The 26,736-nt window shown below is 43.9% G+C and overlaps 1 protein-coding gene across 2 annotated transcripts in view; it reads left to right on the top strand.

The window, feature by feature from the left end:
* Nucleotides 1-26,736, top strand: part of FARSB (phenylalanyl-tRNA synthetase subunit beta) — a 69,747-nt gene that overhangs the window by 34,030 nt on the left and 8,981 nt on the right. For both annotated transcript variants that reach the window (XM_078787116.1, XM_078787115.1), the window contains exons 5-15: nt 2,251-2,366; nt 5,833-5,983; nt 11,218-11,326; nt 11,588-11,658; nt 11,789-11,850; nt 11,999-12,050; nt 14,423-14,484; nt 18,682-18,892; nt 22,837-22,917; nt 23,144-23,233; nt 25,347-25,464. In XM_078787116.1, the coding sequence (XP_078643242.1) occupies nt 2,251-2,366; nt 5,833-5,983; nt 11,218-11,326; nt 11,588-11,658; nt 11,789-11,850; nt 11,999-12,050; nt 14,423-14,484; nt 18,682-18,892; nt 22,837-22,917; nt 23,144-23,233; nt 25,347-25,464 (1,123 nt within the window). The remainder of the gene's footprint in view (nt 1-2,250; nt 2,367-5,832; nt 5,984-11,217; nt 11,327-11,587; nt 11,659-11,788; nt 11,851-11,998; nt 12,051-14,422; nt 14,485-18,681; nt 18,893-22,836; nt 22,918-23,143; nt 23,234-25,346; nt 25,465-26,736) is intronic.

The following is a 26,736-nucleotide window of genomic DNA, read 5'->3' as shown; positions in this document are numbered from 1 at the left end:
TATGTATATATATGTATATATATATGTATATATGTATGTATATATATATGTATGTATATATATGTATATATATATATATATATATATATATATATATATATATATATATATATATATATATATATATATATATATATATATATATATATATATATATATATATATATACATACATACATACAGACTTGGCATTTAATATGGAATATTTTTTTTGTGGGGGTGAACTTACTTTTCAAGATGTCTGAACCAAAAGTTCATTGGAATTATGTTGAAATTATTCTAGATTTTGTTAATGTGACCTTTAAAAGAAACAAAAACCACATTTGACATTTCGAAACAAATAAATTGATCCTTGAAAGTGATGTAAACTGATATCGAACTCAATTCATGGACAGTACTGTGTTAAACTTCTGTACGTTTTCCAGAAGTATCTCTTAATTTTGCACATTAGCCAAATTTTTTTTTTAAGAAAAACAAAAGTTAAATTACGATTAGGATTACAGACAGTAAAATTACAGTTCAGTACTTCGTGTTACCCCCACGAGCATTCAGGAGAGCACGTACATGTTGAGGCATGCTGTTCATGAGATTTGCCAAGGTTTGGACGGGAATCGCTTGCCATGCAGTGACAATAGCCTGCTGCAATTCACGCACAGAGGTCGGCTGCTGGTCCAAGTGGTCGATTTGACGCGTTAATTCTGCCCGCAAGTTCTCTATCGGATTCATATCCGGGGACATGGCAGGCCACTCCATATGCTCTACACCATGGTCAGCAAGAAAGTGTTGGATCGTGCGAGCACAATGAGGCCGTGCATTGTCATCTTGGAAGACAAAGTTTCCTCGAAAGGCTGCACGAGCAAATGGAAGCAATGTTTCTTCCAGAATGGCCCTGTACTTGAACTGGTTCAGGTTTCCATTCAGAACAACCAGGTCAGTTTTGCCCCCTGCATGAAAAGCAGCCCAAACGGTCACCCCACCACCACCAGCTTGGACTCTTGGCACTATACAATCTTTGTTGTGGGCTTCATGCACTTGTCTGCGAACTCGGACGCAGCCATCTTGACAATAGACCAGAAATCTAGACTCGTCACTGAAGATCACGTGATTCCAGTGTCCTGGCTGCCATTGACGGTGCTCTCTGGCCCACTGCAATCGGCGCTGGCGGTGTTGTCTGGTCAGGCGTGGCTTTCTCAGGGGACGCCTGGCACGATAGCCTGCTTGAACCAGTCGTTGGTTGACTAGCCTTCTGGATGCAGGCACATTTGTCAGTTGCTGCCACTCAGCCCGAAGCCGATTAGCTGACATGGTACGGCCATTGCGGACTAACCGGTGCAGCTGGCGATCATCCCTCCTTGTGGTTCTGTGGGGACGTCTGGCCTCGGTATTGGAGTAGGGACACCCCTCTGAGCATTTCGTTTCAGGATCTTTGACACCTGACCTTGAGTGATGCCATACTGCCAAGCAATAGCACGCTGTTTCATGCCGTAATTTCGTAAAGCCACAACTCCATGACAAACAGCATTGTCGAGTTGACGGACCATCTCCAGAGGAAGCGGCAATAACTTTTGGAGACGTGCAGCAGTTGTTTTCCACTAATACAGAACGCAACAACCCTTGTATACCCGACTGTGAAGCCAATCATCAAATGCACCTGTCCATACACTTTGCCACGCCACCTGTGATATAATCCTGTTGTTGACTTCTTGCAGCGACAGACAGTGACATGGTTCTTTTAACAAATAAATCACCAAAGTGTAAAAGAAACTCACCAGATTGATATACTGTACTGAGTTAAGAAAGTAAACCCAAGTCTAGAAAAAAAAAAAAAATTCCATATTAAATGCCAAGTCTGTATGTATATATATATATATATATATATATATATATATATATATATATATATTGGGCATTTTGTGTTCATATTTTTGTTGGTGATAACGGAGCAGGATGCTCCAATGATGTCGTAGTTATAGCCAGCGAAGCCTGACGCTGTGAATGAACGCGTATTATGTTGAAAAGCCAGATTTTGCTGGATTCTTTGAGAATTTCGAAGCTTTGACGCACCAAATCGCTCCATGGAGGCCGCCATCTTGCGGATGCGAAAGTATGCATCAACAATTGCGAAAACGTTCAATAGAGGCTTTGGCTTCGCCGGCTCATTGCGGCTTTGCAGTAGGGTCATATTATTGTATATCATGGGGGTGATTTACTGATGTGCTGTGTCAAGGATTTTGGTTTTGTCTTTTGCAGACCACTGATGTCAGACCATATGCAGTAGCTGCAGTGCTTCGTAACATAAATCTCACAAAGGAGTCTTACAATAGCTTCATTGAGCTGCAGGAGAAGCTTCACCAGAACATCTGCAGGTTTGCTGGCTGAATAAGTACATCACTTGGTCTTTCTGCAAGCGTGCCCCAATGCCTGAACTCCCAAAGGAGCACACCTCCACAACAAGCACACCTAACACACCTAACTAACGGTTGACCTTTAAACCCTTCTTTGCCAACGTTCTTACAGATTTGCACCTTCAGCTCAATTTAGCAACAGCGTAAAACCCATTAGCTTCTCCTGTTGTTGAAAGGACGGGAGAGGCTATTGTAATCGGTTTGTATCATAATGTGTGTTCATCAATTTCATGATGACATCTATCCAAAAGAGCTAGAATTAAAAGGATGTAAAACCAAACTGACTTTTCAGTCTCTCTTTTAGATTTACAAATCAATATCGATAATAAAAATTTTACACCAAATTGTTTGATAAACGAAATGCTTTGCCATTCCACATTGTACGAATGTCTTTTGTTTTACATAACCATTCCTGAAAAGCTATTCTATGGTACAGGTGCATGTGGAATAATCAGAACAGTGTGAGCAGTGACAGCATAGAACCTATCAATAGAATATAACATAGAGTCAGACATTTACTAACACAGCACAGAACTTAGTCGTGGTCAAAAATATTGGCACCCTTGCACTTTTTTCGAATAATGCACCATTTCTTCCAGAAAATTGTTGAAATTAAAAAAAATCTTTTGGTATCCACATATATATTTCTTCAGTTTGCAGTGGAGCAAAACAAAAAAGCTGAAAAAATTACTAAATCTTAGTTAGCAGGTGATTCTCCTTTACTTTGGATTGAACTCACCTCTGGTGAGATGCAGGTGCCTGCAATATAAAAATCACTCATTCAACCAATTTGAATAGAGAAAAGGAGTCATTCTGCTGTTTTGTGTCACTGTGTGTACCACAATGAGCATGGAGAAAAAACGTAATGGAAGTCCAAAAACAAAAACAAATATTTTGTGGACAGGAGCTTAGAAAGTTAAAAAACGGGAAGAACATAACCTTAACTGTGTGAAGTTTTAGACTCGGTTGTCAAATTTGTTTTCCAAACAATTTTGTGTGTGTTTGCGCCGTGCGTGTGCCGCTTGTGTGTTTGCGCCGTGTGCGTACGTGCGAGTGTTTGTGCCATGTGTGTGCGATGGATCTTGCTCTGGGACAGCTGCATGCGCCGCTTCCCATCCTCACTAGGATTCTCTGGTCCTGCTCTCTTCCCCCGCCCACTGTGACAACATGTACGGGTTCTTCACTTTGTGCTTTCCCCTCTTACTTATCTAGTTTGTGTGTGTGTGTGTGTGTGTGTGTGTGTGTGTGTGTGTGTGTGTGTGTATGTGTTTGTGTGTGTTGTGCATCTTGCGGTGTTGGTAACAGTTCAACTAAGTTTTCGAACATAATCTTAACTTTTTAAAATCTATTTTAACCATAAGTTGATTTTATTCCTTGAATGTTGATTACATCCAAGCTTGTCATGCCCGAAACTGTTTGTTTGTTCGCTTGTAGATTTAATCTCATTTATGTAGTTCATTCTAAGGTTTTTACAACATTACGACACATACATATGTAGACACTGATTTGCACAGCACTTGAAGTAAGGCAGACAACATATTGTTATGTTTGTAGGGGGTAGACAATGATTACCTTAGATCCAGGTAGAGTGTATAGATTGGTGTGCTCCGACTGTCGTGAAGAAGAAGAAACCTCAATGTATCATAAGTAGGAAATTTGTGTATAACGGATGTCGGGTAAGCTTGTATCTTCGTCCCCATGAGAGGGGTGGGGTTTGTTATTTGGCAGGGATAATTGGTAATTAATCCCCTGTATGTAATTGCCTCTGTAATCTTTTCCTGTGTTCCTGATGACACCGCACTACAGACACCGAGTAAGAAATCGGACATTAACCACACTAATTAAAAACCAACCGGAAACCAGGCATCAAGCACTATCGGTATTGACACCGATTTGGTGACCGCAGAGGCACAAAAGGTCCTGGAAGCCACGCCCTGAAGAGCAGTGATTGGCAGGAATTTCATTGGCACAGAGACTTGTAAGATGAGGCTCGCTGATATAGGAGTGGAGACGGAGACGTCGTGGGATGACGTCGGAGCCTCAAGGACAAAACGATTGGATCGGCGGACAGTTTCTCTCTTGGGTCCGGACTTTGTTGGTGAACGGTCGCCGAAAAACTCTCTCTCAGCATCGACATTTTGTCTCTCTCAGCATCGACATTTTCTCTCTCAGCATCGACATTTTATCTCTCTCAGCATCGACATTTTATCTCTCTCAGCATCGACATTTTATCTCTCTCAGCATTGACGTTCCCTCTCACTCCTCGTTTTGGGATCTGGTGGTGAACGGTCGTGTGCCGACATCTTGCCTTCTCGTTCTGGATCCATAGCGAACGGTCGCTATTGCTCTTGCGCAAGGAAGCTTCATCGCGAACAGTCGTGTTCCGACATCTTGCTAGTGGTCGTGAGGAGGAAGAGCTGCGGACCGAGAACTGCGGTTTCCCGTGCAGAGATCATGAGGACAAGCGCGGCTGGAAGAGCGAGCTGCACGCCAAGGCCGTTCGCTTCACGCACGGAGCCAGGAGTGAGCGGGCCGCACGGGAGGCCTACATCGCGCCAACGAGCGTATTTTGCCGCATCCGGATTTCCCACTCGGGGCCTGACGATTCCTGATGAGATACTCCAGCCGATTTGAGATAGGTGCCACAAATCACACCTATTTATTTTCCAGTTATTTTATCCTTTGTCTGTATTCAGGTCTGTATGGGAGCGCTCCAATTAGGAATATAGTTTTATCGTGTTTTCTTTGTTACTGGCATTTTCTTTAATAAATCTGGTATTTTTGTACATTTTAATTCCATGTTGCTTGAGTTAATTTATCCAGGTGTGAAGATGTTGGCTGGAGGCCATCCAGGTAAGTTCGTCATCCCCCTTTTCCCTCGCGTGTAAAGAATACCGTCATATTTTGGATTGAACGCTTCGGAGTATGAAGCTTGTTTGGTCATCCGTGTCACCCTGCGGTGTTCACTATAGGGCAGTCACACGACAATATGTTAAATGATTAAGATGTATCTGTAATCTCCAAGGTGTCGCACTCTGTGGCTTTTGTGTGAAATGGGTCACATAGAGTCCGAGATAAATATCCTTGTGTGGCTTGCATTGTTGAATGCTCTGTTTTGTTTCAAATGCATTTGTTAGAAAGAGGTACTTATTCCAAAAAAAAAAAAATATAATGAATACAATTTTGTAACATTAAAAAATGTGTTTGTATTTCTTTTTTTATTGAACAATGACACAGGAGCTTAGAAAGTTAAACGAGCTAAAATATTATTTATTTTTACATGCACACTTATGTACTGTTTATGATTAATATTATAGTTCACTTTTCCTTTACTCCATAATCTCATATTACTGTTAATTTTTCTGACCTGCTTCAATCATTATTTTCTCCTACCACAACCACCCCTTCACCTCTCCATCTTTTTCAGGAGGAGAACCTTGGTAGCCATTGGCACACACGACTTGGATTCAATTTGTGGACCTTTCACCTACACAGCTCGAGCACCGCAAGCAATCCGCTTTCGAGCACTCAACCAGTCACAGGAACTCTCGGCTCCTGAGCTCTTCAACATATATCGGGTTTGTGGTCAAATGCTGCAAAATTTAGAATACATGTGTATCAATAGCTTGATGCTTTTCCATTGTTGCCCAACGTTGTCCCTATTTGAATGGGCAAAGGCACTTCAGTTTGTCCCATTATAATCCACTCTGCCAGTTAATGTTTTTACTTCACGAGAAACACCCACTCCCTTTAGAGCATTGGTAAGTCATCGCGAGGGGATGTGGGGGGCAGGAGTGGGGTGGGTTACCCTGGGTACTAACAGCACATATGCAAAATTTGGTGAGGGTATGGCGAAAATCATAAGTACTTCCCCATAAGGAGGAGGAGGAACAGGAGGAGGAGGAACAGGAGGAGGAGGAACAGGAGGAGGAGGAACAGGAGGAGGAGGAACAGGAGGAGGAGGAACAGGAGGAGGAGGAACAGGAAAAGGGGGAACAGGAGGAGGAGGAACAGGAGGAGGAGGAACAGGAGGAGGAGGAACAGGAGGAGGAGGAGGGGGAACAGGAGGAGGAGGAGGAGGAACAGGAGGAGGAGGAGGAACAGGAGGAGGAGGAGGAACAGGAGGAGGAGGAGGAACAGGAGGAGGAGGAGGAGGAGGAGGAACAGGAGGAGGAGGGACAGGAGGAGGAGGAGGAGGAGGAGGAGGAGGAGGAACAGGAGGAGGAACAGGAGGAACAGGAGGAACAGGTCTCATCTACCCATAAAAGTTTGTTATAGAACTCACTGGTTCACCTCTGTACTTCTTGGCAAATTCTAATCTGGCCTTTCTATTTTTGGTGCTGATGAGAGGTTTGCATCTTGCGGTGTAGCCTTTGTAATTCTGCTGTCAGTTTTGTGATACTTTCACGCCTGCACTCTGGAGGTTGTTGATGACATCACTGACAGTTGTTTTCAGGTTTTTCTCAACAGCTCTGATTATTTTTCTGTCATCAACTACAGTTGTTCCCTTGGCCGACCTGGCCCTTGTCTATTGCTAAGTACACTCGTGGTTTATTTCTTTTTCAAGATATTCCAAATTGTATTTTCTATGCCCAGTCTTTTTGCTATATTTCTAATGAGATTCTTCTGTTCTTTCAGCTTCCAAATGGCTTGCTTTTCTTTCATTGACATTGAAAGTCGATTAGGTTTTCTGGTCTTCATGTTTGTTTTTGCCGACTGACTCCAAAGGCAAAAAGCAAAGGCTAAAACCAAGACTAGACATTCAGAGCTCTTTTATGTGTGAACAATCAATGCAACAAGAAATGCCTGTCAGTCATTTGTTCCAATACTTATGCTTACCTAAAATGGGGGACTGAACATAAAAAGTGCTATTGTTCTCCAATGGTAAAACATAGTCACGTGAAAAAGTAAGGACACCCCATGTAAAGTTTTGACTTTTTCAACATATTTCAACATACAGCTATTTGATCTTCATTTCAACAATATTGATAGATAAAGGTGATATAATCTTACTATAATTCACCAAATGTCCATCTGTCTGTTCGAAGGTACCGTAAAAACTGCTGAACCGATCGCAAAGATATTTTGGGTGGGTAATCCTGGGACCCCTGTGAGTAAAATAGGCTATTTAGTTTTCCCAATTTCAGCTTTGGTCTCCAGCATTCTCAGGTTTGGACTCCCGCATAACATTCGCGTTCACATAATGTTCATTGTGACGATGTTCTCATTGTGACGATCTTACTATAATTCACCAAATGTCCGTCTGTCTGTTCGAAGGTACCGTAAAAACTGCTGAAACGATCGCAAAGATATTTGGGGTGGGTAATCCTGGGATCTCCAGGAGTAAAATAGGCTATTTAGTTTTCCCAATTTCAGCTTTGGTCTCAAGCATTCTCAGGTTTGGACTCCCGCATAACATTCGCGTTTGCATAACGTTCATTGTGACGATGTTCTCATTGTGACGATGTTGTGATGATGTATGTGTTCACGGTAGTGTTTGACGTGACTGTGTGAACGTAATTTCGTAATGTTTTTCGTTTTGTAATCCTTTAATGAACGTTTAATGTGTTGTGAGAATCAATCAAATCCACAACTTTGTCCCATAGGTAGGTTTAATAACAATCAGATCTCTGGCATCATCCTGTAAAATACAATCATGCAATATATATCAGGATATTGGCATCATATAGGAAGGATCGATAATAGTAGTCAATGCAAGCAAGCCTAGAATATGAGTGGGTACATACCATCCGAGTCTACATGTCATAGAATAATGTCGCAGGAGTGGCCCGAGGTCGCGGACGTCCGAGGTCTTATAGACGCCTCTCAGTGGTTTAAGCGAGCATCACACCTGGGTTCAACTTTGATACATTTTCACTACATAATGTTTAATGAACGTTTAATGCCCTTCAATGTCCGGGGCCGCACGCGCTACACTGGACCGGCCAGCATGTACCTTGCCCTTCGCCGTCAGGCTCGGGTAAACCGCTGAGCCCCATCCGTGATGGGGACCGGGGCTTGAGACAGTGTCCCACGAACGAGGAATTCCCAGTAAGCGCGAGTCATCAGCTCGCATTGATGAAGTCCCTGCCCATTGTACACACCGCCCGTCGTTACTACCGATCGGACGGTTTGATGAGATCCTCGGATCAGCCCCTGCACGGGCCGTTCTCGGCTCGTGCCGGTGCACCGAAAAGATGAGCGAACTTGACTGTCTAGAGGAAGTAAAAGTCGTAACAAGGTTTCCGTCGGTGAACCTGCGGAAGGATCATTATTGGGACAACATGAGAGCGAGCGAGGTACGTGATCATCCATTTACTGTTTAGCCATGTACAGTTTCGATTTTGATGATTTGCGTGTGATATGATTCAACGGATGTTTATATGAATTGTTTAAAATAAAAAAGCCTTCAATTTCTGATATTTTACCTTTTCATTTGGGCTTCCCAATTGAAGCCCCGCCCATAGGGCGGGTACTGTTGCTAGTATAACAAATATCATGAAACATTTACATTTTGTAGTCCATTGTATAATTTAAATAAACATAAATGCAAATTTCGCATGTGCAAAAAGTAAGTACACCCCAACATTTATCACCACTTCAAATACCTAAAATTAGAATCAGGTGCACCAGCTCAGGGGCAAATGATTAGAACATCATTAGAGAGGATCTTGGAGGAACCTGGGAAGGAGGAGGAGTCTTGGAGGAGTCTGGGAAGGGATTTAAAAAGATCTCCAAACAATTTGAAATCAATCATTCGACTGTCCGGAAGATCATCTACAAGTGGAGAAGATTCCAAACAACTGCCAACTTGTTCGGGCCAGGCCGCCTCAGCAAGTTCAGCCCGAGAGCAGACCGCAAGATGCTGAAAGAAGTCTCTAAGAACCCCAGAATGTCATCACGGGACCTACGGGTAGCTCTTGCCACTGTTGATGTCAAAGTGCACGAGTCTACAATTAGAAAGAGGCTGCACAAATTTGATCTACATGGGAGGTGTGCCAGGAGGAAACCTTTGCTGTCCAGAAAGAACATCAGGGCAAGACTAAAGTTTGCCAATGAACACCTAGGCAAAGACCAGCACTTCTGGAACAATGTGCTCTGGACAGATGAGTCAAAGGTAGAGCTATTTGGCCACAGTACCAGAAAACATCTTTGGCGAAAACCAAAGACAGCATTTGACCACAAGAACCTGATACCAACTGTAAAGCATGGTGGTGGAAATATTATGGTTTGGGGCAGCTTTGCTGCATCAGGGCCTGGGCAGCTCACCATCATAGAATCCACTATGAATTCTTCATTGTACCAGAGGGTGCTTGAGGATAATGTGAGGCCATCTGTCGGAGGGTTGAAGCTCAACTGAAGGTGGACCTTGAAACATGACAATGACCCTAAACATACCAGTAAATCCACCAAGGAATGGCTGAAAAGAAAGAAATGGAGGGTTCTGGAATGGCCAAGTCAAAGCCCGGATCTAAATCCCATCGAGATGTTGTGGGGGGATTTGAAACGAGCTGTGCATGCAAGAAACCCCTCAAACATCGCACAGCTGAAAGAATTCTGCATGGAGGAGTGGGCAAAAATTTCTCCCAGTCGATGTCAGAGACTGGCAGACAGTTATAAGAAACGCCTACTTGAGGTTGTTTCTGCCAAAGGGGGCAATACCACCTATTAGAGCCAAGGGTGTACTTACTTTTTCCACATGCGAAATTTGCATTTATGTTTATTTAAATTATACAATGGACTACAAAATGTAAATGTTTCATGATATTTGTTATATTATATCACGTTTATCTATCAATATTGTTGAAATGAAGATCAAATAGCTGTATGTTGAAATATGTTGAAAAAGTCAAAACTTTACATGGGGTGTACTTACTTTTTCACGTGACTGTATATGTATAAAAATACAAAGAAATAAAATATGACCTTCTTTACTTTTGCCCCATATTCATGTTTTGATCTCAAATCCAAATTACTTGACTATCTATATAATAATAGCGTAAGGACTCGACTTTGTTATCCCTTTTACGCCACACCCAGTGACCCGATGTCCACGGCACTAATGGATTTACGATCTACGAACCGCGCTCTTTGTTTATCACGTACAGCCATACTCGAAAAATCTGAATTAGCCGACGTTGGGGCCCAAAAGCATCCGATTAACTGCCGATACGACGCCATCTTACGACGCCATCGTATTGGCGTCTGCTGGGCGAAGGCGAAGCAAGCCGTCCGCTGATTGGACAGGCGAAGGCGAAAGCAAGCCGTCCACCGAGTGGACAATCCAGAGCATGCATTTGTGCCGGTGTCGGCGATCGTTGTTCATATACGCACTCTTCATTCTCATCTTTCTTCCTAACTCTTACTCGGACAAGCAAATCCCCTATGCCATCCATAATGGTACACTCCATCCATACACCACATCCTCCCTTCCGTGGATGTTCCACGGGTTTTGGCTAGTATAGCAATAATAACAAATTTGATGTCACTGGTGCAATACTTATGGAGGGCAGTGTGTGCATGTGCGTGCGTGTGCACGCATGCCTATAAGCAGGTGGCATGATTTCACCTCATGTATGTAGCCACGGTTACTTTTTTATTTATTTTTGGGAGTGATTGAGGCAACGGTCTGTTGCCTATACACCACCCAAATATAGGGATGTGTTAGAAGAACATGTTGCATGCTTGGAACAAGATCGGCCATCGGGCGATTACTGTGCTCGTAATGGTAATATTTTAATATGATCAACAGTTGCTGGTTATTGGGATCTATTGAACATTGCTGATGATATTGATGAATATGTATACGCAGACCGACAGTCACCTCAAGCACTACCTTCCTATCATCGAGAACAAGCCACTTTACCCAGTAATCTACGATAGCAATGGTGTGGTGCTCTCCATGCCGCCCATAATAAATGGTACAGTTATTTTGTTTTCTGGATGAGAAACTAGTGAGAGTATTACCAAATGGCCTGTTCCTGGTTCATGATTTAGGAAGCCTGGATTCAAATCCCGTTTACCAAATATTTGTATTCATTGTCCACTAATGTCTGTGTCCTCTAATTGATTAATGTACAAGTCTCACAATTACTACCCTTTGAAAATAAAATAAATAAATCTATTTTTATTATTTATAGCTGGCCTTTTGGCTTTCTTTGTCTGTGGTGTATATTGTACAGGTGATCACTCTAAGCTATCAGTAAACACAAGAAACATCTTCATTGAATGTACAGCCACAGATCTCACCAAGGTAAGACATTTGTTTAACCATCCCCTTGGTTTTTCCCTCTCTCCCTTCCACCTTCCTCACCTCCTCAACCTGCCCCATTTGCTCTGCCTTGCGTTTCCCTCTCTCCTCACTTTAAAAAAATCTCTTTCAGGCCAAAATTGTGTTGGATGTTCTGGTGACTATGTTCAGTGAGTACTGTGATGATAAGTTCAGGTATGTAGTTTGATCCATTAGCCACGTCTTTCATGTCCTATATGTCCTTTTTGACGTTTCTGTTGACTTGTGTGATTTTTCTGTTTAGCTGTGAATTTTTTTTCTCAGTTTTAATCCTGAAATGTTAATTTTGTGTTATATTTTACAGTGTGGAGGCTGCAGAGGTGGTGGAACCAGATGGAACAGTAGAAATCTATCCGGTAATTTGTTATTATTACTATCCCCATGCTTTTGGAAAAAAAACTGTGGGGATATTTTAATCGTCTATGTCTGTCTGTCTGTCATGCTATCTCCTCATAAACAATTCTGCAGAGCTTCACCAAACTTGGTAGTTATGATCACCACATGGCACGACAGTGCAAGAGAAATGTCATTTTTGGCCCTGCCTCCTGGGTCGGGGTCAAAAGGTCGAGTTCTACAACAACAACAACAACAGGCATTTTAAGGCCATTTTCCCTGCTAGAGTGGGGGTTAGCCTTGCGGTCCCCATGACAATCTTCTCCATTTTGCCCTATTTTCTACATCTCCCCTTGTTAACCCCCTTGCCCACATTTCTTCTTCCACCATCTTTAGCCAAGTCTTTCTTGGTCTTCCCCGTCCTCTACTTCCTTCAACATTCATTTCCATCATTCTTCTCAACAAGTCACTTTCATCCTTCCTCAACACATGACCAAACCATCTCAACCTGTTCCTCTTCACAGCATCCATCACAGGCTCTATTCCCATCAGCTTTCGCAATTCATCATTTGTCTTCCTCTCTCTCAACGATACTCCGCACATCCACCGAACCATTCACATTTCCACCCTTTCCAGTCTTCGTTGCTGCTCTACATTAATTACCCATGTCTCGCTCCCATAAATCATAACACTTCTCACACATGCAGCATACACCTTTCCCTTCAGCTTCAACGACGCTCCCCTCCTCATCAGCACGCCACTCAGTTCCCGAAACTTCTTCCATGCACATCTCACTCTAGCAACCATTGCCGAGTCTGATCCACCTTCTCCATTCAACATGTCTCCTAGGTAGCAAAATGTTTTCACACCCTCCAGTTTCACGCCGTCTCTAAGATCCAACTCAACATTTCCTCCATCTGCAGCTCCCTCTGTGCACACCTTACACTTGAATGTAGCTGCCACACTGGTTAATGGCCCTTTCAGACCACTACATTTTTGATGAACCCACTCAGCCCACATTGTACATTGAATGGAGTTCACTCCGACACCCTTCCTGCACACAGCACATGTCAGTACTCAATGGCAAAAGGTTGAGTTCTGAAAAATGCAATTCAATTACGAGCGCATCTTAAAACATTTTTGGTGAAACTTTTTATATGCAATCAACATTGGAGGACGCATGAGCTATGTAATGATTTTTTTGAATTTGACCACCATCACATTCCTCCAGGGCATGAGGATTTATGGTAACAGGGGTCAAAACAGAAAAAAAATTCAACTCAAAATTTGATATTTTGTGCCATCTTTCCACTTTGCTTTAGGTGGGAAGCGTGAAGATTTGTGATGGCACGCCATCGACTTCACTCTCGTTATTTTTGCTTTTGTTAAAGCTGTTGGGGTTGGCAGGATAATTTAAAGTATGCACCCTCCCTCTGACCTGCCTAGCTTGAGTTTAAATCATGGCCCAGCTATAAACTCCTAGTGGTCACATGCAGGGTAAAATCCCAGAAACTTGGGCTTTTAAAACGGGAATCGTTATGATTAAACGACACTAATTTTTGTTCGCTTTCCAACGGTACCATGTTTTGCTCACCTGGACTTTAGTCCGGTAAGCTTATGCGATCGAGCAGTGTCCGTAGGTAAGTCATTCAGTCATTCAGTCAGTGAGTCTGTAAACACTTCAGTCATTATCGCTTGAACCAAACACATAATTTTGATGAAACTTGGCCACAAGCTTCATATCTGATGCCTAATGAAGGTGTATTTACTGCATCAAAATCTGCACTCACTGAGGTCCACCGGGGAGGGTGGGTTAGACCCCCCTAAAATAGGTATATGCTCTCTTCTCCGAAACTACACACACAATTTTGACGAAACTTGACCACAACCATCATCGTCCATGACGTACCAAAGTTTGTTCACGGCATTAAAAATATCAGGGTCTGAGGTGGTCTGTGGGGGGTTTGAATGACTGTTGCTCCTGATCCAGGTGAGCGTCAGGACCCACGGTCCTATTTTTATTATTCTACGACAGAAGGAACCTTTTAGAATGAGCGTGATAGATACACACGCGGATGGATGGACGCTCTTCCCTTTCGTAATACAAGATGGTTTAATGTCTGCTGTAATTGCTAATTTATGATTTATTTATTTAATATGCAAATTATCTTGAATTACTTTTTGATGAATGTTTTGCTTCAATTTTATTGACATTCTTGAAATTGATGTTGCAATCTCGATTTTTGAAGTTTTTATCCATTCTTTTCGTTTATTAGAGGTTGACAAATATGCTATATGGTTGGGGAGGCTATAGGCGGAATCATTTACAAGTTTTCATGTCTACCTGCGCTTGGCTCTGCAATTCTTAAGAACCACTGTGCTTTTGCAATCTCAGAAACTGCCTTACCGTATGGAGTTGCTGTCGGCTGAATACATCAACTCGTGGATCGGTATAAAGTGCGTATGTGTTGCTAGTTTGCATGAGGATGCGCATGACTGATTTCTTTTGTACACATTCCTTCTGAATTTATTCATCATCGTCTGTAGGTTGAGCTCAATGTGTGTTTTCCTGGAAATATATCTATAAGATCCGATTGTGAAAGAACTGTGTTCGAAAAATGAGTTTAATTTTATTTTCTTGATTGTTTACATGAGGCTACAAACCCGACAAGTTTATTTATAATTTACTGGCTGAATGCACCCGGCGTTACCCGGGTTCTTTTTTGAATGAATTTAATCTTCTGTACATAGGTCTGACGCGAGCCCAGTATCAGTTAGTGCTCAACGATTCCTTGTTCTTTCTTCTGTCGGGCCCTGCGAGAGAGAATTTTGAAAGCATGTGTTGCAATCAGTCAGATATTCCTATTAAGTGCATAAGTTGTACTTCAAGAGAATTTTGAAAGAAGAAGAAGATTTATTGCGAAATGGGCCCAGCCCGGCCGAGGCGGCCTCGACCGGCCTCGCCACCTAGCCTATAACCTTCCCGGAGCCCGTCCCGACATTTTTTGTTTCAGAGGTTTCCTCCTATCTTTCACCATTCAGGTGATTAGCGTGTGCAGACAAAGAAACAAACAAAAACTTTCTTTTATGTATATAACTAGCCGAAAGCACCCGGCGTTGCCCGGGTTCTTTTTGAATGAATTTGCTACTACAATTCAGCTTTTACTCGCGGCCGTAGAAGATTGACTACTATAATTCAGCTCAGCTTTTAATTGCGAAATGGGCCCAGCCCAGCCGAAGTGGGCCTCGACCGGCCTCGCCACCTAGCCTAAAACCTTCCCGGGGCCCGTCCCGACATTTTTTGTATTGGAGGTTTCCTCATATCTTTCACCTTTCAGGAGATTAGCTTGCGCAGACAAACAAACAAAAACTTTCTGTTATAATATGGAGAGATAATAGATAGATATAGAAGAAGAAGATAGATTTTTCTTCCCATGTTTTTCCTTCACAGTCATGCCTCATTGCACCCTTCCTTCTCCCATCCCCTTTAATATAATAGGATAAATTATGTTTGCCCACATGGGAAAATAAACCACGGTGTTTGAGTTGGAGCTCTCCCAGTGACATGTTGGTATATTTTGCTAAGTGGCTAAATGTACACGGTCTGCATGGCTCGCATTGATATCGGCCCTTGCTCAAGACCTTCCTCTTTTATAATGGGGCTTTCCAGTCCACTTCATACGATGACATGTTTATAGTCAACAAGTATTGAATGATCACATATAAACCTATAGGCATTGCCTCTTCTTCTGGTTGAGAAATTGCTATTCATCTGAGGCCATTAGGCTGACGTTTCTCACTCCTCTAATGTTTCTCAGAATAGTACACTTGTTTTATAATATACATACATACACCAACCAATGAGTTGTTTTGTTTCGTTGAGATGAGTGACTGTGATGTTTGTGACCTTCAATTGATTGAGCAGTTTATTATGAAAAATGATCCACATGCTTACGATTTTGGAATTAGCAGTATTGTTTTTATAAACTAATTATCCAAGGTTTATTGTTATCTATCTATATAAAACACAGTTTGTGTGTGTGTGTGTAATGTTACCGATAGACTCCTAAACAGAGAGGCTTACGTACTTGATATTTGGCATAGACATGGCCATTGAGCCTGGGACGAACATGGCCGAACTCAAAATATTTGACGATCCATATTTTTTATTCATATTTACCTCAGCGCATTTCAGCGAAGTACCCGCTAATCTCAGCCGGTTCCAGAGCAGCTCGCTGATTTGCTCAGAGCGATCACGTGATGTTCCATTCCCGCCGCCAGACTGATTCGCTCAGAGCGATCACGTGATGTTCCATCCCGTCACACGTCACACGTTTTTTCACCTTTTATGCGATCGTGTTTTGTATCGATTTTGTGCGATATGAATTAAATGTCTTTGAAACAGCTGTGAAACGTCTTTCCACAACCCTCCGTAACCGATTGGAGCAGTTTATTGCCGCACAAAACGAGATCCGCGAAGCGAGTTGGTCGAGTCGTGCTGACCAAGATGGCGACACGGCGGCTTCACTTTTCACGGAGTATGAGCGTTCTATATATTTTCAATTCAGTGCGCCCGTGATTTGTGGCATAGACATGACCATTGGGCCTTCACGGTGTAATTTGTGCGAGGCTTTTGTCCGAGTGAGCTTGAGTCGAGAGGGCGAATGTACGGGTTGGGAATGTACGGGTCTCCCTTCCCCCGCCCGGCAACGCCGGTACTGGAAGACGTCACAGGATCGGTGAGTCTCCAAAAGCCGCTTCGTGCTGTTGCGAATATGCAGGACTATGTCCGATTGTTGTGCTGCTCTCCGACCATGAGAACTGCAACGTCATTGTTGACTGGCCATCCCCTTCCCTCCCCCTTCCCCCTCCCCCCTCCGTCCCCCCCTCCCTTCCCCCTCCACCCTACCCCTCCACCCTACCCCTCCACCCTACCCCTCCCCTTCTCCCCTCCCCTTCTCCCCTCCACTTCTCCCCTCCCCCTCCATTTTCCCCCTCCCCCTCCCTTTTCCCCCTCCCCCTCCCTTTTCCCCCTCCCCCTCCCTTTTCCCCCTCCCCCTCCCTTTTCCCCCTCCCCCTCCTTTCCCCCTCCCCCTCCCTTTTCCCCCTCCCCCTCCCTTTTCCCCCTCCCCCCGCCCCCCTCCCCCTCCCTTCCCCCATCCACCCTACCCCCTCCACCCTACCCCCTCCCCTTCTCCCCTCCCCTCCCTTTTCCCCCTCCCCTCCCCCACCCTTCTCCCCTCCCCCCTCTTCTCCCCTCCCCCCCCATTCCCCTCCCCTCCCCCACCCGGCAATGCCGGGTACTTCTGCTGGGTCCCCTCCTCCCCCTCCCCCCTCCCCCCTCCCCCTCCCCATCCCTCCTCCCACCCCCTCCCTCCTCCCACCCCTCCCCCTCCCCCCTCCCATCCCTCACCCTCCTCATCCCCCCTCTTCCCTCTCTCCTCCCCCCCTCCCCCCTCCCCTCCCCCTCCCCCCTCCCTCCTCCCCCCTCCCCCCTCTCCCCCCTCCCACCCCTCTCCCATCCCCCCCTCCCCCTCCCCCTCCCCCTCCCCCTCCCCCTCCGCCCTCCCCCCTCCCCCCTCCCACCCCTCCCCATCCCTCCTCCCACCCCCTCCCTCCTCCCACCCCCTCCCTCCTCCCACCCCCTCCCCCCTCCCACCCCCTCCCCCCCTCCCATCCCTCACCCTCCCATCCCTCACCCTCCTCATCCCCCCTCTTCCCTCTCTCCTCCCCCCTCCCCCCTCCCCTCCCCTCCCCCCCCCTCCTCCCCTCCTCCCCTCCTCCCCTCCCCCCTCCCTCCTCCCCTCCTCCCCTACCCCCTCCCCCCTCCCACCCCCTCCCATCCCTCACCCTCCCCATCCCCCCGTCTTCTCCCCTCTCCCCCTCCCCCTCCCACTCTTCTCCCCTCCCCCCCGTTCCCCTCCCCTCCCCTCCCCCGCCCGGCAATGCCGGGTACTTCTGCTAGTTTTAATATAAAAATAACATGCGGGACTTGGGTTAGCATGTTATGCCATCAACTAATCCCTGGTTCAGGATGTTTGCAACCCAGGTTCAGTGAATTTTCGCAGCCAAACGTTGAGATATGCTCTGTGGTCGGGGAGGCTCTAAGGGAGGCTATACGCTAACCACCTTGGGAAAGAATTAAAAGCGATGTATCATTCATGAGCCATTCAAAGCAAGAGGCTACCAAGTTAACAAAATCTGTCCTTTTTTCCACCGACTCAGACCAACTCTCGTCTTTATAAAGACTTACTTTCCATTGCATGCCCAACCCAGGTTCAAAACCCACATACCGTATGTGTTTCTTCATTGTTCACCAATACCCATGATAATTTAGGCAATTATAAAGATATCTCATTTTCTTGGAATTTGGGCCTTAGATCTTGACCTTTCTTTAAATCTGGGTTCTTTGAGCCTTGGAATCCTGGAAGAAACAATAACACACAATGCGCTTGGAACATGGGATTAACAGCATCATGAGCTATAGGTTCAAGAAGGGAATGCCAAACAAGCCGACACAGTTTGATACAAATGCAGAACCACATTTACTTTGGCGCTCACTCGGGCAAACCCTCCCCTTTTAACGAATACGTCGAATTTTGGTGCATCGTATCAATTTTGTTTTACTAAGCTTATTCTGTCTGGTCTTCTCAGAGAGAGCCCGGATTCCATGAGCAAGCTTCTCACCCGTATGTGCCTGCGTTCGGAGGTGATTGACAACTCTGATCATGATCTACAAGTGGAGGTTCCGCCTTCGCGTGCTGACATCATGCATGCCTGCGATATTATGGAAGATGCTGCGGTGGCCTACGGCTTCAACAACATACCACACGCCTTGCCAAACACCTTCACCATTGCTGAGCAGGTATTCATCTGTGTCGCAATGTTTTCCATTTAGTTGTTAAACTCTTCAAAGGCACAAATCAGTCGAATTTGATTCACAACAATTTTTATTCCTCTGCCGACAAAGTCGCTGGAGGCATTATGTTTTTGGATCGTCTGTCCGTCCGTCCGTGATAGGTTTTCATTACCGTGATAACTGAAGAACAGCTGAAGGGAACTAAGTCAAACTTTGTACAAGTATGTATAATGATGTAAAGATAAATGGATTTGATTATAGGGTTAAGAGGTCAAAGGTCAGAGGTCCTGTTAAGGAAAAGTTCTGTTACTGAGCTAACTTGTGAAGCAGTGATGAAATTTTCACCAAACCTGGTATAAGTATATATTATGATGCAAATATGAACTGATTAAATTTTGGGGTCAAGAGGTCAAAGGACATGTCAAGTAAATACGATTTCGTGAACGAGATAACTTAAGAACAGCTAAAGGTATCTAATCCAAACTTGTTTCAGATATGTATAATCAGCCCACGGGTCCTAAAATCCTGCTCTGCCGCTCTTTCACACCCTCTCTCTGTTCTCTTCACCCTCTCTTTTGCTCAAGGTCATCTTCCATCTGCTTGGAAATCAGCCAACATTACTGCTTTACATAAGAAATGTGCAAAAACAGATCCTTGCAACTACAGACCAATCCGCCTGCTCCCAATAATCAGCAAGGTCATGGGATCCATCATTGCTTCTGACATCAAATCCTTTCTCTTCACCAATGGCTTGATCTCGGATCATCAATTTGGATTTCAGACCAGGTCATTCGACTCTGGACATGCTGCTTCTGCTGTCTCAACAATGGATGGAGGTCCTCAATTGCAAACAGGAAATCAGAGCTGTCTCCCTCGACATATCTCGTGCCTTTGATACAGTCTGGCACCCCACTCTGCTCACCAAACTCTCCGCCTATGGTATCCATGGAAACCCCTCCACACATGGCTTGCAGACTTCCTTTCTGGTCGCATTCAACGTGTGGCCCTGAATGGAATTCTCTCATCTCCCCTTCCTGTTCAGGCTGGAGTTCCTCAAGGCAGTGTTCTGGGCCCTGTGCTTTTTCTGGTCTTCATTAATGATCTCTCCGACTCTCTGGAAAATCCTCTCTGTCTCTTTGCTGATGACACCACACTCTGCCGCTCCATATCTCAACCCTCAGATCGGCAGTCTGCAGCCTCTACACTCTCTGCAGACCTGGACAAAATCACAAACTGGTCAAACAAGTGGAACATGTCTTTTAATCCTGACAAATCTCACACTCTCACTTTGTCTCTCCGAGAAGACCGTCTGGACAACCCTCTCATCTACTTTCTGAACAATCCTCTGGAAGAAGTTCTGTCACTCAAGCTTTTGGGTCTCACTATCTGCCATGATCTTTCCTGGGAAAACGACATTTCCAAGCTGGCCTCCAAAGCCAGTCGCCGACTGGGCATCCTCCGTCGTGCGAAGTCCTTTCTGGGCACTTCTGAGCTCCTCACCACATACAAAGCTTTCATCCGCAGCTCAATGAATACCTCTCTCCCCTCTGGGCTGGTGCTCCTGCCTCACACCTAGCTCGGCTTCATGCGGTTGAAACCAAAGCATTCAGAATCATTGGAATCTCCCGCGATGACGCGATCACCGAGGGCCTTTCACTCACTCACCGCAGGCAGGTTGGTGGTCTTTCTGTCTTCTACCGACTCCTCTCCGGCCTTGCTCCCCCAGCTCTCTCTGTGCTCTGTCCCCCAAATATTCCTACAGGTCGCACAAGATCTGCTAGCAACCCTCTTATGGTTAAACTGCCAAAATCTAGGCTCTGCTCACCTTCACTCTTTTATTCCCCCTTTTTCCCGCCTCTGGAACAAACTCCCCCACTCCCTTCAATCCCACTCCTCCCTCCAGGTCTTTAAAACAGCTGTTCACCACCATCTCTTATCTTCCCCCATACAAAACCTTGATCTTTTCTATCACTGCTAATTCACCCCAGATACACTTTTTCGAAATTCCAACTTCTTTCCTGGAAGTCCTTGCAGTGTCCATATGTTTTATACCTCTCCCACCTCCCCCCAAGCCCTCTCCCTCCCACAGTTCTCTCGATGTCCCTGCTCTCAAATGTTGTGTTTGTGTCCTTCGCCCTCTCTCCCCATCTTGTCTACCGCTCCCCTTATTTTGTGTTTTATGTGTTGGTTTGTGTCGGTTTGACTTTTTTTGTGATAAATGTTAGCTCTTTCACGAGCCTCGATCTTGTATACAAAAAAAATGTAAAAAATAAAAATGGGGAAAACATTTTTTAACTTTGATAAAGTTGATATTGGGTCATTCCTGGTGGAACTTTTTGCCATCTTTCAACTTTGTTTTCGGTGGGAACTTGGGGATTTACAATGGCGTGCCATCGACTTCGCTGCAGTTACCCCTGCTTGCCTGGCCAACCATTGGATGTTTGTAATACAACAACCCTTTGTTTATTGGATGATTTCTGAAGCATTCACTTTGATGTGAAAACCTTTATATACCTCATCGGAAAACCACATAAGCTTAATCTTAATCTTGTCAATTTTTGAACCCATATTATTAATGGAATAATGTTCAAATGTGCTATTTCATTATTACCCTGTGCTCACGAAGCAAAAAGCAGGGTTAGGCATTCGGGTGCGTGCGTATGTGTGGTGTACGTGTCTGCAATTTTAAAATTCATTTTCTTGGCAATTGTTGGTCTGATTGACATGAAACTTTATGATTGGAGTGCCTCCGCCGGTAGAATTTGTTTTACTTATAATTATGACGTCATAGGTCACGTGGTACGGACGCCATCTTGGAAAAACTTTACACCTCTATCTCCCAAACCGCTCAATGGAAAAAGTTTAAACAAGGCTCATTGTAAAGTACTCCCCATGGAGAATAAGAGGTGTTGATGATGATGTAATTGGTGCCTTCATTATGACATCAAAATTCGACAAGTACACTTAATCTGATCAGTAAGAAAAAAAAAAAAATTCCTCTGCAACTGTAAGTCTGATGGACATGAAATTTGTACCATAAGAGCGCCTCCTCCTGTATAATATTTTAATGATAATTATGACGTCATAGGTCATGTGGTACAGGCGCCATCTTGGAAAAATCGAAAAACGTTGCACCTCCATATCCCTGAAACCGCTCATGGAAAAAGTTGAAACGAGGCTCATTGTCAAGTATTCCCCATGGGGAATAAGGTATGTAAATGATGGTCATTGGTGCCTTCGTTATGATGTCATTGTTGCCTTCGTTATGATGTCATAATTCGACAGGTATAACGCTTCATCGGATCAGTATGAATTTTTTTTTTCTCTGCAACTGTTGTCTGATGGACACAAAATTTTCACCGTAGGAGCACCTCCTCCTGTAGAATAGTTTAATGATAATTATGATGTAATAGGTCACGTGATACAGGCACCATCTTGGAAAAACTGAAAAACGTTACACCTTTATATCTCCAAAACCGCTACATGGACAAAATTGGAACATAGCTCATTGTAAAGAACTCCGCATGGGGAATCGGTGTTGTTAACGACGACGTCATTGGTGTCGTAATTATGACGTCATAATTTGACAAGAACAACGCTTAGTCTAATCAGTTTGAAATTTATTGAGCAGCGTGATCTATGCAGCAATTATATTGGAGAATATAAATCTATGATGTAATCGCTCATTTGGTCTGGCAGCCATATTGGACAAAAGAGTTGACTCACACCAAGTTGACTGTGCAGGGTAAGTATTCTTTGAATACCATCCAGTTATTAATGTTTTGTAAATGAATGACTTTATTGAGCGATACCCTTTCGGCAAATGAAATGTCGATGGTTTGTTGTAAGAACTTGTACAAATCAGGTAATTTCACTAGCATTATGCATTTTTTCTTCCAAATGATACTCATGTTGTCAAGAATAAAAATGCACTTTACTTCTGCCTGCAGTTTTCTCTGAATAAGCTTACAGATCTACTTCGTAGTGACATCGCAGCAGCTGGCTATACCGAGGTGCTCACCTTTGCATTGGTGAGCACCAGTTTTTATGCTGACTTCTCTCAATATTTCTCCCAACCACAATCTCCTTTTGCTCCGTGTTTTCCCTTCCTCATCGTACTGTCACTTCACAGCTCACCTATTACTATATGAGCCATTGCTGAATCAATCAGGGATATGTCTAACAATTCTGAATTTGTTACTTGCCATCTTTTGTTCCCCTCCCCCAATCCTTCCACAAACACGATTTTGTATCCAGTGCTCCCGTGAAGATATTGCTGAACGGTTGTTGTGCCCAGCGGATCCTCGTGCTGTGCACATAGCTAACCCTAAAACTGCCGACTTCCAGGTGAAAATACGAACATGAGCACATCGTTTCCTCGTCCCAACATGCTAGACAATGTCCGCTTAAAAAATTGCAATGGCGATAAATTCTCAATACATATTCTCAATGTCTTATAATTGCAGTAATACTATACCTTGCCTAACGCTCAGGATTCGTTCCTGGAGAAGAAAGCACAAATTGAAAATGCGCTAAAAGAGGTCATCATACCATTGTTTTGATGCGTTCCCAACAGTGTTGTTCCTTACACATGAGTGGTATATAAGGGCTTCATTGGGGTATAGGTAATAGCGCTAATAATAATAATAATGCCATCAAACATTATTTTGCAATCATTTTTTTAATGATTATTTTAAAAACTCATTTTAAAAACTGGGAGATGGCTCACCTCCTGCAAAACGAAGGCAGAGTAAACATCGCTGATTGGCTCAGATTGTGCATACTGTACAAAAATGACAGTAGTGACACTGTCTGACAGTAGACACATGACACAATGTGTCAATGACAGCAGTGACAAATGCAAAATTGTGCATACTGTACAAATGTCATTGTGACATGTCATGGTGACAACGCCATGCCTGGTGTTGGCTTAGCGGTCAGGGTGCCGGCTTGGGATCCTAGGATCCTGGGTTTGAATCCCGGTCGATCGCTGAATTAACGCCAGGGGGTTGACTCAGCCTGTCATCCTTCCGAGGTCGGCAAATTGAGTACCAGCTTGCTGGGATGAATGATCCCGGTGTGTACCCCGGTTTAGAATAGGTACACCGTATCTCTGCGCATCGTAAGAGCGTGACCAAGGGTTGGCGTCAGGAAGGGCATCTGGCCATAAAAACATTGCCTCAAACAGGGAACCATGATTGTCATGGGGCCCGCAAGGCTAACCCCCGCTCTAGTGGGGAAAATGTCCTTAAAACGATCATTCATTCATATTCATGCGTTTGCTCTGGGAGCGCTCTGTTATGGATTTTCTTTATTTTTTTTTTTCATAAAGATATTCTCCAGGACAAAGAGCTCATTAACAAATCAGCGTTCTACAGGGCAGCATTGAGCGAGGTTTACTGGACATTGAGGTCTTGTCATCAGTTGTTTGGGGTAGGTATTGGTGTTTCCCCCAGGATTTTATTTTCCGAAAGTCATCCAGAACATTTTCACCTCTAATATTTTAAAAATTTTTATACTATCTTATTTATTTTTGAACAAGATGGCCAGGTTGCAACGTTCCATGGTTTGCAAACATCTTACTATTTAATAAATACAAGTTGTGTTCGTTGATTGAACTGGACAACCACTGAGAAAGCGATCAAGCAGTTTTTTGAAGTGGATACTCAACAGTGGATCACCAATGTCTGCTTATGGAATAAAAATCAAGGGAATACAAGTTGCCCTTTTGCTTAGGATTTATTCATTATGATAGCCCCTAGACAGTGTGGAAACAAATACCATCGTACAAGCTCTACATCATCTAAATATCAACTACATATACATCAACATTTCACTTGAAGTTTGCAATGCGGTGCAACTGATATTAGAACTTCAGCAAAATAATGGCAAGATCAAGATGGAAAGAAAGAGGTGTCAGGATAATAGAAACTCTCCCAAACTGGTTGCTGCATGCGAAGCGGTTTTCCATATCAGCTACATTGAGCTAATAAAGGCATAAATGTCGACAGAGAATGATTAAGCCAACTACCATTCACAGATGACACTTTTCATTTCAAACCACTGAAGAATTGAAAATGCTGGTGGAAGAGTGAAATTTGCAGTCAGATTACAAGTGGGTAAGTTCGGAACAAAGAGAGGGAAAAGAGAAAAGAAAGAGAAAAGCCAGTCAGTCACCTTGTGCTTTGTACATTGCAACATTGGTGCCGAGTGAAGATTTTGCTTTTCTGATAAAATCTAGTTTGGGCCACACTCGATTGACTCCAGGTCAGATTCTGCAATCAATCTCGTTTAATTACAGAATCTTCGTTTTGACAATATGTATAATGTTTCTTATAATCTACCCAGGTCATGGGGACCGCAAGGCTAACCCCTGCTCTAGCAGGGAAAATGTCATTAAAATGCCTGTTGTTGTTGTTGTTGTTGTTGTTGTTGTTGTTTTGTTGTATAATCTACCCAGGTGGCCCGAACCTCCTTGATTCCTGGACTGCTTAAGACGGCTGCTGCAAACAAGCAGGTGGCTCTGCCAATGCGTCTTTTTGAGATTTCTGATGTTGTTCTGAAGGACTTAGACACAGGTCAGTATCTGGTTCATTCGGAAACAAGCCCGACACCTTGGAGTGTGTGTGTGTGTGTGTGTGTGTGTGTGTGTGTGTGTGTGTGTGTGTGTGTGTGTGTGTGTGTGTGTGTGTGTGTGTGTGTGTGTGTGTGTGTGTGTGTGTGTGTGTGTGTGTGTGTGTGTGTGTGTGTGTACACATATATACAGTCACGTGAAAAAGTAAGTACACCCCATGTAAAGTTTTGACTTTTTCAACATATTTCAACATACAGCTATTTGATCTTCATTTCAACAATATTGATAGATAAAGATGATATAATATAACAAATATCATGAAACATTTACATTTTGTAGTCCATTGTATAATTTAAATAAACATAAATGCAAATTTCGCATGTGGAAAAAGTAAGTACATCCTTGGCTCTAATAGGTGGTATTGCCCCCTTTGGCAGAAACAACCTCAAGTAGGCGTTTCTTATAACTGTTTACCAGTCTCTGACATCAACTTGGAGAAATTTTTACCCACTCCATGCAGAATTCTTTCAGCTGTGCGATGTTTGAGGGGTTTCTTGCATGCACAGCTCGTTTCAAATCCCCCCACAACATCTCGATGGGATTTAGATCCGGGCTTTGACTTGGCCATTCCAGAACCCTCCATTTCTTTCTTTTCAGCCATTCCTTGGTGGATTTACTGGTATGTTTAGGGTCATTGTCATGTTGCAAGGTCCACCTTCGGTTGAGCTTCAACTTTCCGACAGATGGCCTCACATTTATCCTCAAGCACCCTCTGGTACAATGAAGAATTCATAGTGGATTCTATGATGGTGAGCTGCCCAGGCCCTGATGCAGCAGAGCTGCCCCAAACCATAATATTTCCACCACCATGCTTTACAGTTGGTATCAGGTTTTTGTGGTCAAATGCTGTCTTTGGTTTTCGCCAAACATGTCTTCTGGTACTGTGGCCAAATAGTTCTACCTTTGACTCATCTGTCCAGAGCACATTGTTCCAGAAGTGCTGGTCTTTGCCTAGGTGTTCATTGGCAAACTTTAGTCTTGCCGTGATGTTGTTTCTGGACAGCAAAGGTTTCCTCCTGGCACACCTCCCATGTAGATCAAATTTGTGCAGCCTCTTTCTAATGGTAGACTCGTACACTTTGAGATCAACAGTGGCAAGAGCTAACTGTAAGTCCCGTGATGACATTCTGGGGTTCTTAGAGACTTCTTTCAGCATCTTGCGGTCTGCTATTGGGCTGAACTTGCTGGGGCGGCCTGGCCTGAACAAGTTGGCAGT

The sequence above is a fragment of the Myxine glutinosa genome, chromosome 11, assembly GCF_964187855.1.
Source record: "Myxine glutinosa chromosome 11, kmMyxGlut1.1, whole genome shotgun sequence".
NCBI classification, from domain to species: domain Eukaryota; kingdom Metazoa; phylum Chordata; class Myxini; order Myxiniformes; family Myxinidae; genus Myxine; species Myxine glutinosa.
The sequence above is the reverse complement of the archived record's forward strand: the minus strand, read 5'-3'. Positions and strand labels throughout refer to the sequence as shown.